Genomic DNA, 14108 nt, shown 5'->3' on the forward strand with positions numbered 1-14108 from the left:
TATCTGTGCCTGGTATTTCGAATTTCGAACCTTTCACTAAATGAAGGTGAAAAGGGATTGACTTTTGGAACATGGAAAAGGAAAAACACGAAGCGTGGCCTTTTCTGGGAGCCGATATTTAAAACACGAGAAAATCAAGTAAAGTGAATAACACACTAAACTGCGTTTACACTATTAGCCTACATCCGTTACATTAAGCATGTGCAAGTAAAAACGGATAGCATAGCATATTCATGCGTTCAAACAACTGAATGGGGCGGTCACATTCAAGTATTACATCAGCAGTTTATGGGAAAGGGGGATTCCTTTGTAACTGATGATTGCTGACGACAGAGGTAGAAGGGCAAATCTTTGATGATGTAAGATGTTAATTTTTCTCCTCAGTCATGGCAAAAAAAACTGCCTGAAAATAATTCCTGTATTTGCGAATGGTTTTAACATCTGGTCTGATGATGTAATTAGGGAAGGGGAACCTTGATTTCTGATGACTGGTAATGATGAGGAAGGGGTATAAAATAGGGCAAATTTTTACTGATATAATACTTGAACCAGACAATCAGACTTATAAACAATGACGAAAAATTTTTCAAATTGTCCCCCACTAATTTATACTAAACATTTTGATGAAAAGATGTATGTTAACACGTATTTAATTCAAAGTGATTAAAGTGATCGAACTGAGTTCGATTGCGGGTGAACTTTTTAAACGTTATTCTTACGTCCATTTTCTATTATAATTATTACAAACGTTGATATAAATTGTTATGTGCTGAAATACAAAATAACATTAATTTATTATAAACAAAAACATAGTGAATACGGTCTGTAAATAATGTATTCGACCATGACCTCACAACCAATGCGTCACGTAAGTAAATTGAATTCGTCCTAGGCAGCGCATTCGTCGCGAGTTGTGTCGCATAGGGATAACAGGCTAAAGGCCTCTTACAAAATCGCATTTTAAACTATTAAAACAATGTAATATTCACGTGACTATCTAACAACTAGTTTATACAGATTATTATTATGTATTTATATGGAGTTCAGTATCATAAAATTCTCTATTTTATTATTATTTTTGAATATTTTTTATATTCAGCTTTTTCATATAATTACAAAAATTTGTTTTAATGCTTAAATAAGTATATATCAAAATATACTTATTTAAGTATTAAAGCATGTAAAAAAATCAACAATATTTAAAATATGACAAATTAACCAGTCAGCCTTCTGGCCACCCAACTTTTTCCATTTTTTCAACTCAATCTTCAGATTAATATGAAGTAGATGCATTATAATATGCATTCCTTACATTAGATAAATAATATATTATATAATGTTTTAAATTATATCATATATATATGAAAATACAGTAGATTGTGACAAAATAGAATTGTCAAGACAAATAATGTGTCTTGACAATTCTATTTTGTCACTGCTGTGCATCTACTGTATTTTCATAAAATAATAAAAAAAATCAGACCAACAGATTGATATACTCGACCATGTATATCATACAATTATGCAGCATTTTTCAATTTTTTGAAAATGGTAGAGCACTTTTAGTGTTTCCTGTTATGGGGGCATTAATACATATAGGTGTATAAGATGTTTACATTAAGTAGATAGACATTAATGAAAATCTTATAAATTAAGAAAACTAAAATTTTAAAAGTTTTATTTTTTGTCGAGGAATGGTTCACAAAGTTCTGCTTGTTTCTTTGTGGAGCAACAGTTGAGAAACACTGCATTACTAAATGATCTTACAGAATTCTAATTCAAATGTAATTCTAAAAAGTTTTAAGCTTAACTAAATATATAAATCATTCTCATTATCCATACAGATTTTACATTTTTTAAACTATTGGTAAGCATCATTGTTTTCTCAATACATATATTTACACTACTTAATGACAGATATATTCCAAAAAATTGGTTTAAATGTTTTGTCATTGTCTAAGTACACTACAATGGTTGCTAAACTGTATAGGGTATAGTCATACTCATAAAGGCTATAGGTAACAGCTGTAATACAATAAGTATTTATGTATCTAAACATAGAAAAGATACAGGCAACTTTTCAGTTCCATTATGATCTTATGAGACCTTCATTGTTGACTAAATGATCTGATCTGCATTACAAAATTAGATCATCAATAGATGCACACACAAATTCTATAAAATGACAGTTCATAAAAAGTTTTATATTTTCAAACATATGAATTAAAAAAAATCTAGCAAATTTTTACAAATTAGGTTTATTAAAATACACTTTATAAGTGATTAATAAACAAAATATATAATTTTATTTGCTTAAATAAAGATTATTTTCTATCAAAATAATTCAATTAAGCATAAATTTTGATATAATCTGGTTATATTTCAAAATATAAAATAATACCAAACTTTTATAACAAAAATTTGTTTTATTCATTGAAACAAAGAACTAATGATTTAAAAAAAACAAATCAAAATTATTATTAAATAATAACAACAAATGAAAATATATAATGTACAGTAAAAATTATACATGCTTATAAATATTTTAAAGAATAATATTTACTAAATGCACAAATATTTAAGGAGGAGTTGGAGGGATTGGCGAAAAAAGATCATCACTTCCTTCTTCACTGTCACTAGTTACTACAGTTTCTTCCTCAGTTTGTGCATTTAATGATTTATTTTCATTTTCTGAAATTATATAAAAAACATTTATATAATTTTCTTCGTGTTAAGTTAAACATTAAACTTTATTATTCAAACTTACCACAAACTGACGTTTGCAGTTGAATTTCCATTTGACGTATCTGTTCCTTCATCTGTTGTATCTCTAGACGTATTTTCTCTTGAATCTATTGAATATAAAATATATATAAATGAGATACTAATTCACATTTTCATAATTCCAATAGTCATATTTTTAAATTTTATTTAAAATACATACATTTGATTGGTTTGAATATTCTCTTGATACTGTATTTTCAGAATTTATTGTAAGAGAAACTTGAGTAGCTGAAATAATTATAATATATTTTAATGAAAATGTTAAAATAATAATAGCAATAAATTTATTTTATTAATATTTTAATATATAAATATTAAATCAGATATTTAACTTACCATGCAATGAATTGGTCGGACATATCAAGTTTTTATTCTCTAGGCTTATATTTTGTGTATTTGTATCTTTTGGTTTACTATCTTCTATTACTTCTTGAGACATATCACTGTCAGATTCACTATTGGAATCTGATATATAATTTTTTATGCGTTGAAAATTTTTTCGACATTTAAACTTTTCAGAGGTCACTTGTGTTCCCATATCATTCGATACATTAAAGTTCTTTCGTGATGTTAAACTATTTGACAAATGACTATTTACTTTCAAAGAAAATGATTCTTTCTTAGGACTGTCATTAATTTTATTTTTTGTCTTTTTTGCATCATTAAATGTTTTTGAATTATAGTGATCATCTTGATTTATGGTTTCATCTAACTTATTTTTATTTGTATTCTGAATAAATTCATTTTTATCTTGACTAACAGTAAGCTTGACATTAAATGGATGAATATCTTTAATCGAATTTATTTTAGAAGTTTGATTTTGTTCTGGATGTTGTAGATTTTTAAGTGGTGCTACAAGACTTTCAGCAAATATCATATCTGGGTCACTTGAAGGGCAAGACATTTCATTCAAAAATCTTTCTAAGTTTCTATTTGAAGATGTAATCAAAGTATCATTTTGACCTAATATTTGATTAATTTCCTCTGGAGTATCTTCTTGACTTATTCTGTTAATTTTTTCTAATAAATTATTTTTATCATTTTGTAAACTGTTGCATTTATTTGGAATTGAAGAAACTAAAAACTGTTCTGTATCTGGCTGTTCTGAAGTTTCATCACTGATTTCAATTACTTGTGAAGTTATTTTTAAATTATTATCATCATTGTAAGCCTCTATTCTATTCATTTTATTTTCATTATGGTTTTTTCCTAAATTGGTAAGATCATCTGTATCCAAAGCAGATGTATTGATTTGAAAATTGTTAATTTCTTTGTCAACTTCATTTATATTACAATTTTCTTCTGATGATACACTTTCAAATACCTTTTCATTCTCAAATTCAGTTTCATTTATGTCAATATAATCAATATTTCTTGTTTGTGTCACTGTTTTAATATCATCATGATCTCCATAAACTTCTTGTTTATTTTCTTCAACTATCTCATAAATTTCTGAACGATTTATTTTATTTACATTTTCCATAATTTCTTTGTTTACATTTGCTAGCAGATCTGAATCTGTAGTTATTGTACCAGTTTGAAATTTATCACTATCATCATTGGAATATTTTTTATCCAAAGATGTGTTTTCACAGCTAATCTTGTTTACATTATCAAGATTAATTTTGTTCATTTCTGAAGATATTTTAGAATTACCACTTAGACATACATGAATTGGTTCTTTGTCAATTTCATTTTCTTCATTAATCTCTGAATAAGATATTTTATTTTTAATTGCTGTATCTGGAGAGATCTCTTTATTTAGATCAGCAAGATGATCCTCTGAATATGAAATTGGTGTATTTTTGCAAAGCTCGTAATGCAAATTTTTATTTATATTATCAATTTTAATACATTTTGAATTGTTGTTTTCTTCATTTTGAATTATTGTTTTCTGCATTTCATTTATAATGCTAGGACTCAACTGACAATCTTGTTTATTTTCCGTGTCAACAGATCTGTGATTTTCTGTGTGCACTTCTCCACTATTTTTAATGAAAGTAATTATTAAATTATTCTCTTTCTTCTTTATATCTATTTTGCACTGGCATCCTGGGCAATTTGTTTCAATGAATCTATTTTCTGTTTTTGTAATTTCCATTAAAGTATCTAATGGAATTGTAACATTAACAGTTTGTGTATCTTTAGAAAACTCTTTAAAAATGCCTGATTTTTTAGTTTCTAATGATAATGTGGGAGTTAAACTTGAAAGAGTTTTGTGCATACCAATACTTTGAGTGCTAGGTTCTTCATGAAGCTGAAATAAATTGCCTGTATCTTCAGAAATATTTTTATCAAAATTTATTAACTGATTACATGTTTTCTCACATTCAGTCATAATTTCATTTTGAGAAGAATTTGAATAATTTTTGTCTTCTTTAAATTCAGATTTTCTAATTAATTCTAGATCTGTTTTGTTTGCACTATCTAAAGTTTTACAAATATTTTGTGTCTCATTTATTGTACTTTTAATTTCATCAGGTAAATGATCTGATTTCTTATTACTATTGGCAAATTCTGAACAAACTTCAGTTAATAAATCAAGAGTATTTCGATACTCAACTAATTCTTTTAAATCTTGCGTTTCGATTTCAAGACAAAACGTTTTTCTTTTCGGTTTATCAGAGTTCATCTTTGGTGTGTATAAAATGTCGTCTTCTGAATCATCACCACCACCATCATCATCATCATTATTATTATTATTATTATTATTATTTGTTGTTGTTGTTACAGTTATATCAGTAATATTTTTTGATCTATTACATTCATTAGATAAATTAAAACTGAAGAAATTATCTGCTGAATCCATTTGTTTCTGAGTAACTGTAATATTTTTGTCTTCAGTAATAAATGATTCTTTATTTGAAGAAACAATTGGTTGTAAAGTTTCTGGAACTGTAGAAGGAGGAAAACTTTCTTCCAAATTTACTTTATCAGAAATTATAGTAGTGGTTTTACTTGAAATTTTATTTATTTCATTTTCTTGAATATTCTTATGAGAAAAAGTGTGATTAGTATTTTCTTCAACTTTGTCATTTTCATCATTGTTTTTACAAATGTTTTTGTCAGTTTGAAATTCATCATTTATAAGGCATTTTTCAGTTTCAGATTTAGATAATTTCTCATTTAAAAATACTTCAGAAGAAAAAATAATTTTATCATCATTAAGATTGTTTTCATTTTTTAATAGATTATTGACTTCAATTCTTGAAGAAAGTTGATTTTTCTGAGAATTAGATTCATTTCCATAATTAGTTTCAATATCAGAAGTATTATTTCCTGGAACAGTAGGAATTTTTTGCAATTCAACATGTGTGCTTGTTTTCTGTGTTGAAAGATTTTTATTTATTTGATCAGCTTCAATACTTTCTAATATTGTAAAATTAGAAACACCAGAAATAGCCCTTTCTGTGTTTAAATCAAATTTTTCATTGAAATTTCCAATTACTACATTTTCATTTTGAACAATCATTCTCTGCATTTCATTTATTACACTTGGACTCGATTGACAATCTTGTTTATTTCTACAATTTGTTTCTTTTTTTATAACTAAAGCATGTGATTCTGCCATTGAAATCTCTTCGATCCAATCTATATAATTCTCTTCTGAATATGATGTTTGACTTTTTAAGCTTCTCTTTCTTCTCTTGGAACTTCTAGTTTCCATTTTGGATAAGCTATTGGATAAATCCTTTTTTATACTTTTCAATTGTTCAATATTCAAAGCTGGTGTCAAAAATAAATCACAATCACTATTTTCATTAAGATTTTTGTCATTAATATCAGTTGAAATTTTATCTTGCACTTTGCAATTGTCATCATCTATAATGATACATGAATCAATGCTGTTAACAGATTTATTATTTAATTTATTACAAGATTTTATATCTGATTTTTGTGTATCAGAATTTTTATCTTTTGAAATTAAAATTTTTGATTTAATTTTTTTTTTCTTTTGCTTTTTGGGTGAATTTTGACTAGCTATAAACATATATGGATCTTCAGTTTCTTCTACAAAAAGTTCTGAAACATCAGCAGAATCAAGAGATTCATTTTTTGACGTAAAAACTTTCATGTCTTTTTGTGAATATATAGTTGATTTATCTAAATTAAGAGATTTTTGTTCTTTGGGTATTAATTTAGAGACTCTTCGTTTAAATATTGTATCTGGGAAACATGGACTAGCAGATACCTCAGAAGTTTTCTTCTTCTGAATTTTTATTTTGGGTAGGGTATGCCTGTGTGCATTTTTGGTATTCTGTTTATTATTTGCAGTTGGAGTGGAATAATTATATAAAATGTTTTCTTTACAACGTAATGTTCTTGAAGATTTTTCATCTTGATCATCAGTTATTTTCTTTCTTTCTAATTTGGAAACTTTTAAACTTTTGTCTAAATATTTTTCTATTGTAAAAAAATTTGTTCTTCTTGTAAGTCTTTTAATTGCACTTCTAGAAATAACAAAAAAATAGAATTAAAATTTAAATAGTAAATTGAAATACTAAATGTACCATTCTTTTTAATAAAAAAAAAATTTAAAACAACAAATACAAATATTTTTAGAATACTTTCCTTCCTCTTTGATTTAAAAAACTTAGAAGTTTCAAAATAAAAGTTAAAAATAAAATTATGAAGCAGCTCTAATTAGAATCTTTTGCTCAAATCTGAATTCTAATCATAAATTTCTTATGAAATTAGCATTTAAGTTGAAAATGACCTCTGAGATTTATGCATTAACTACAGTAATTCAAAAATTATATTTGTATAAAAACTATTTGATAAACAATTGTTATAATATATTTAATAAAGCTAATTATTATTATGCTAATTCATAAGTTAGAATTTGACAAATTTAAATTATAACTGGATTAATGTTAAAATTTATCATTAATTTACATACAGTATGTATACATATTGTATGTAAATTACTCATCACTCAGTCACCCCTGTTCTGACCTGGCAAAACCCACAAAGGGCATAGAAACAAGCCCTCTTACTGTCCACAGGACAGAGAGAGCTAAAGAAAAATTATTTTTCGCCTTTCTTTGCATAATCATATACAAGCTACGAATTAAAACCTACATATGGTGATTTGAACTGTATAGCTTTAATTACATCATTACTATTGTGGACTGAATATAAATTTGTAAATATTTTCTTTGGAAAGAGCATTAAACTTAATAGTTTAATGAATTTTTATATCTTAATGAACTTATTTAATAAATTAATACAGTAGTGCCTTGTACTTCAAATTTAATTCATACCAGAAGAGTGTTCAACTCTGAATTGTTTGGAATTTGAATTAATTTTTCCCATTAGAAATAATGGAAAGTCAATTAATCCATTCCCAGACCCTAAACAATACCTATTTCAATAAACTTAAAACAGCATATATACATAATTTAAGGTAAAAATAGCACAATTGAATGCCCTAATATTAAAATTAAATTATGAAAACAATAAATATGTAAACACTATAATAAAATAAAAATTACATTTACTGGTTGCACACTGTTGACTTTGGCATCTTAAACATGGCTGCCAGATTTGCCACCAATATACCACATTTATGCTTTACAATAATGTGATGTCCCAGACAGGTCTGAACCGTCACAAAATTCACAAAAATCAGCTTATTTAAAGAAAAATTTAATTGTTTTAGAAAGGTGAGAAAAATGTTGTTTGTAGTCAGACACCTTTTGCTTATATTAACACTGCAATGCAGAATTCTAAATCATAGAAAGAATGTCATCCTATGATTGGTGGGAGATTGAATTAAGCTTCGACTTTGACCTCTCCGATGCTTGGAAAGTGTGAATGAGGGAGAATGACCAATCAGAATGGGCAAAAAAAGGAACGGAAATTGATATAATCTCCAACAATCAAGGACACATCGCATTCAGTTAGTTAACATTCCGAATAACCAAGACACCATGTGTCAATACGTAAAATGCAGCTTTTGCCAATTGTGTGTTGTGAACAGCTCTGTGTCACTCGAAACAACTGTCATCATGCGTACAGATAATGACCAAGTCTCTGCAAACTACTGACTTAAATCTCTTGCATCACCAGATGAACACCCATCATTACTGCCCTGAAGTCCATCATCCACCATCTGCCTCCAACTGCCAAAGAACTCCTCCTATCCACTGGTCATCAGATCAAAACTTTTGTATAGTGCAAGTTCTCTTGAATTACAATAAACAGTTTTATGTTAGACACTTGTCATCACTGTCTCCTCCGCCACCACCCACATGCAGACAGACCCTAGACCATCACTGATGCAGGATTAACCATTCCCCAAAAGTCGGCAAACTCACACTGGTGTCAGAGAAGTGGAATTTTAGGTCCCTGATCTCCACCATCATCGGCTAACTCATAATAAGTTCCCTTTTCATCTCAATCATCAATATTCCAATCTTCCTCTTAGGCTTCATTGCTTCCACACACTTTTCGGATGCCATGGTTAATTAAATTAAACAGAAAGGTTTTGCATTTTTTTAACAGCTGTTGTTACTTAACTTAAATTTTGCAACTGTTATAATTAAATCAAACATTTAACATATTATTGCTAATGTGAAATTGTATTCTTTTCAGAAGCATATTTTAAATTTTTTCTTCACAGTTTGTTTGAATAAATTGAAATATTTTCAGATAAAAAGCAATATCAGACATATTATGCTTTGAGAGTTATATAAAATCAAACAAGTAGTAAAAACAATTCTTAATGTGTATGGAGAAGATGCTTTCAACTTCTAACTTGATATGTTAGAAGTTGGCTTAAAAAGATCTGTTCAGGAAATTTTGAACTAAAAGATACAAAATGTTAGGGGCACCCAAAAGCTGTTGATGCAGAAAAATTGCAGGAAGAAATTGTTAAAACTTGACAATTAACACACAATATATGGTTTAACACAAATACTTGGTAATATATATATATATACACCCAAACACACCAAAAATGAAATGAATAAAGCACTGAAAACACACAAGCATATCACAGGAACAAGAGTGAGAGATGACTTGGATGCACAAAAGATTAGAGGTGGGTAATTCTGGGTCAAAACCATTCCAAAGGAACAGTTCCGGACTGAGTGTTAAGACAGTTCTAGTTAGAACTACTAATGCATTCTTCATTTTGATCATTATGAATATAGCTTTTTATGGAACTGTGAATGCTTTATCTGGATTTGAACTTGAACTAAATGAAAATGTTCGAAGAGATTTTAGGAATTTTCCAAGAGTTTAGGAGTTTTCAGGAAAAATGCCCATTAGTTTTGGGTATTTTAAATTTATAAAGATGTTTTAAAAATTTATATTATTAGATGTTCATAATTATTTGTTTTCATTAGTAACTAGCAGGTATGTCCACAGCATTGCCCAGCCAAAAAAGTAAGAAGACTTAAAATGAAAACCATATTAAAAGTTTGGTTATTTCAGCCTATCATTGTTTATCATGAAGTATCAAGGAGATAAAATCAGAAGAAGAGTGGGGTTTTCAGGTTTCATGATAGTCTATATTTTTGTCAGACTCCCAGAAAATAAGCATGAAAAATTTGAAGCAGAGTGACTGAAAAGCTAAGAACAGAGAGAGACATTCTATTATCTATATATATGTAAAACCAATGAGGAACCATCTAGTCCAATAGCAATTCCAATGTAATATATGGTTTTGATGGAACAGTTCCACACACAAATCAGTTCCAACAGTTCCAGTTCCAGAAACAGAACTGAGTTTCCCATCTTTACAATAGATAGTGTTTACATATCAAGTGCATTTTTTCACTGTGCATGCAGTTCAAACTTATCAGCATTATTCAAACTCCACAGCAAGTTTCTGTCAAATTGAATGTTTGAACTCTGAAATTTTCAAAGTCAGTTGTTTGATATACAAAGTACCACTGTATTATAACAAAAAGTCTAAAGATATTACAGATAATTTTTAATTTTTCATTTACACTATGATATACTACATTTTGTCAATTTATTAGTTATTCTGGAATGTTTTAAATTTTTCATTATATTCAAACACAACTGTTATACATTTTGTAAGTTTATCCTGAAGAATGTCGGTAAATACAGCCAAAAAGTTAAAAATTAAAGTGATTACAAATACCTTAAAAAATGCATTAGTGTTTTTTTTATTATTAGTTAAAATAATAAATATGAAATTCAGTATTAAAAATATTCTTTCAAGTTTTATTAGCGAGGTTGAGGCCAAAGTTTTAAACAAAAAAATGTGTACGTTGGACGTTCAGCGCAGTTTTCCTGTAAGCCTAGAAGTTTGACAATGGCATTTGGAAAGTCAGTGGAATCAAGCTTGACATTCCAAACTCCATTGTCAAACTTCTAGGCTTACAGGAAAGCGGTGCTGAATGTCAGACGTACATGTTTTCGCGTTTAAAACTTCGGCCTTAACCTCACTATTGCTCTTTCTCGACAGAAGCTAAATAATAAAATATGTACTTATAAAAACAGTTGAGAATAAATGCACTATGCACTCAAATTAGATCCACAGTTTAAATTATCAAATAGGCTTAAACAAAATGTCCCAGTTGCATTAAAAAAATATGAACACTTAGTACTTGAATAAACCCATGTGGGGTTTATTCAAGTACTAAAGATTTATTTGAATCACATTTATTGCATCATGTTTCTTGTGTATGTGTTATTTTTATAGAAATTTTTTGGTTTTCATTTAATGACCCCTGCGGCCACTCACAATCAACACACAAAAATTAATTTTGAAAAAATACATTCATAGATTTGAATAGTCCCACAGGCTTGAATAAATTCAAACCCCAACCAGACTTAAAACCAGACCCATAGTGGGTTTATTTGAATTCATAACTATTTAAATTTATTTTAAAAAATTACCTGGTGTTAACATTTGCTGACATTGTTGTATCGTTATCAGTATTGCTAGATTCATCTATAAAAATTATAATTTTTATTACAAGATAAAAATATAATAATAAAGAATTATATAAAGAAATTATTATACATTCATAAAAATATAAATTTAAAAAAATATTTTGAAACTATAAAATAAAGATGGACTCTAAAAAATTAAAGTATAATACAGTAAAATCTGCTTATTGTAAATTATTTGGAGACTTGACTATACTGACAACATTAAGTAAGATTATAATTAGTGGAAATTCTTGTTTTATTGACTGACATTAGAAGTACATGTTAAAAAATATATAATGAAGATTTATTAGTAATAATTTATCCTGCATATACAATATATTAATAATAATAAATATAAACTTTATTTTGCCTTTACAAGGGAAAGGAAGCAAACAAAATTCCATAAATATACAAAATTGAATATATGTCTTATACAAAAAGGTAAGGAATCCATACTTAAAACAATTCTTATTTGTAAAAATTATTTATCCAAAGTTTGTTAAACAAAATTAATAAGTAAAATTTTATTGTAATTTTATATTATGTTTTATATTTTGCATAATGTGCAAGAACTTATTTTATCATCAAGCAAAGAGAAAAAGTTGTCTCAGCAAAGATTCCCTTAGATATTCAAGAGATTCACACAAAATAAACAGATTGCAATTTATTTGTTGAAAATATTAAGAACAAACAACAACATTTGGTATTTTTCATAATATTTATTCTTTACAATTCAAAAAATTGGAATATATATGTTTAGCCAATGTTGTATCACTAGAGATTTAATCTTATAATTTAAATTAGACTATAAGTAACAACGTGTCCATGGAAAAAAAGGAAGTGTTCAATAAATTATATTTCTAACTAATATGCATTCTATCTTGTAACCAATATTTGTCACTTAATGACTGTAATACTTCAACAGAAAAATATACATCATCATCCGACAGTTGAGACTGATAAATATACGAAAACCCCAAGCCAATATAACTATTAATTTGTTATAAATTATTTTTCTAAATCACATTCTTGTAAATCAAGAGTTTAGAACTAAAAACAAAAAACACTCATAAAAAGGACAATTGCTAGGCATGGTCTACCCAATCCAGATCTTATCAAGGACCCAGAAACTGAATGATTTAAATGGAAAATCCATTTTAAGAAACCATAATTGAGCCTTTTCTAATTTTTATACAAAATTAATATTCCAAATTGGAACATATACCGTATTCAAATATAAGATGATCTCGCATATAGGACAAGGTTGTGACTTTAAAGATCAAAATAAAGAAAATTAGATTTATTAAAAAACTTCTAATTTTATTTCTTTTAATTACAAATAAAATATCAAATGCTTGTAAATGCACACATTGTCCTGCAAAAATTACTGGTATTTTAAACTTTAAGGAAAAATCTTGTAAAATTGACATCATAATTTGTTCACGCAAAGCTGGACAATTGAGAACCTTTTTTTTGCCAATACTTAACAGTCGAGTCCACTCTGTCAATTACACTGATGAGTTTCTTCAAATTCTGATTTCCAAATAATAATCTATTTTCATGTGGGAATGAATTAAAACTTATAATCAGGCTCGCGTGTAATTTTGGAATTCAATTCAAAAGCTTCGCTTTTCTTATTGCTATTCATCTTTACTCCTGACAATACACAAGAACAATTCAAATGACCCAGATAAAATACTTTTGTTTTTAAACACCAGAAGGTGAGAATCTGGTAAAAAATGCAAATACACAGTTTACAAAAATTATACAAAAACAAAATGAATCCTTCGCTCGCACATATAGGATGACCTAGGTTTTGATGGACCCAGAAAAAATGGATAAAAAACCTCATCTTATATGCAAGTAAATATGGTAGCTTATATTGATAGAGAACATATAAAGAATTATTGAGTCAAAGAGTCTGAAATAATTCTAAACAGAAGATATTTTCATTTTTGTTAATAATTTCCTTGTATTTGACAATTTCTGTTTATAATCTAGCAATATCTTTTTGAAATGAAAGGAAAGCAATCCTTGAGAAGAAAAATAAATGCTCAAATACTTAAAGTTTGATACTATTTCCAAATTTTTACTAACAAATAGAGATGATCAGCTTTTCCAAGCTTTTCTCCTGTATGAAAAATCAACATTTTTAATTTATCTTTATTAACTGTCAATCTATTATTTTTATAATATTCAACTAAGATATAGAGCTTCAATTAGAGAGTAATGATGGAATTTGATAGAAACATTATATTGTCCACAACAAAAGACAATCCAACTCTATCTGTAACAGTAACACTATATCCATAAAGCCAGAAGATCATTTATGAACAGATTAAAAAGAATAGGGCTTGGGCTCGCCCAGAGGTAATTCTTTGCTTGATGCTCAAAAATCTGTTCTGATAAAA

General features: G+C 27.5%; 1 protein-coding gene across 1 annotated transcript in view; it reads right to left on the bottom strand.

Annotated features, from left to right (window-relative positions):
* Positions 1-2476: 2476 nt before the first annotated feature.
* Positions 2477-14108, bottom strand: part of LOC136974538 (E3 ubiquitin-protein ligase RNF138-like) — a 30502-nt gene continuing 18870 nt past the window's right edge. The window contains exons 7-11 of the mRNA XM_067269443.1: positions 11662-11716; positions 7096-7235; positions 2945-3012; positions 2768-2852; positions 2477-2691 (exon numbers count right to left, since the gene is read on the bottom strand). Coding sequence (XP_067125544.1) covers positions 2579-2691; positions 2768-2852; positions 2945-3012; positions 7096-7235; positions 11662-11716 — 461 coding nt within the window. The 3' untranslated portion in view covers positions 2477-2578. The remainder of the gene's footprint in view (positions 2692-2767; positions 2853-2944; positions 3013-7095; positions 7236-11661; positions 11717-14108) is intronic.

Source organism: Centruroides vittatus, unplaced genomic scaffold (assembly GCF_030686945.1).
Source record: "Centruroides vittatus isolate TY-2023 unplaced genomic scaffold, ASM3068694v2 contig_350, whole genome shotgun sequence".
Classification (NCBI taxonomy): domain Eukaryota; kingdom Metazoa; phylum Arthropoda; class Arachnida; order Scorpiones; family Buthidae; genus Centruroides; species Centruroides vittatus.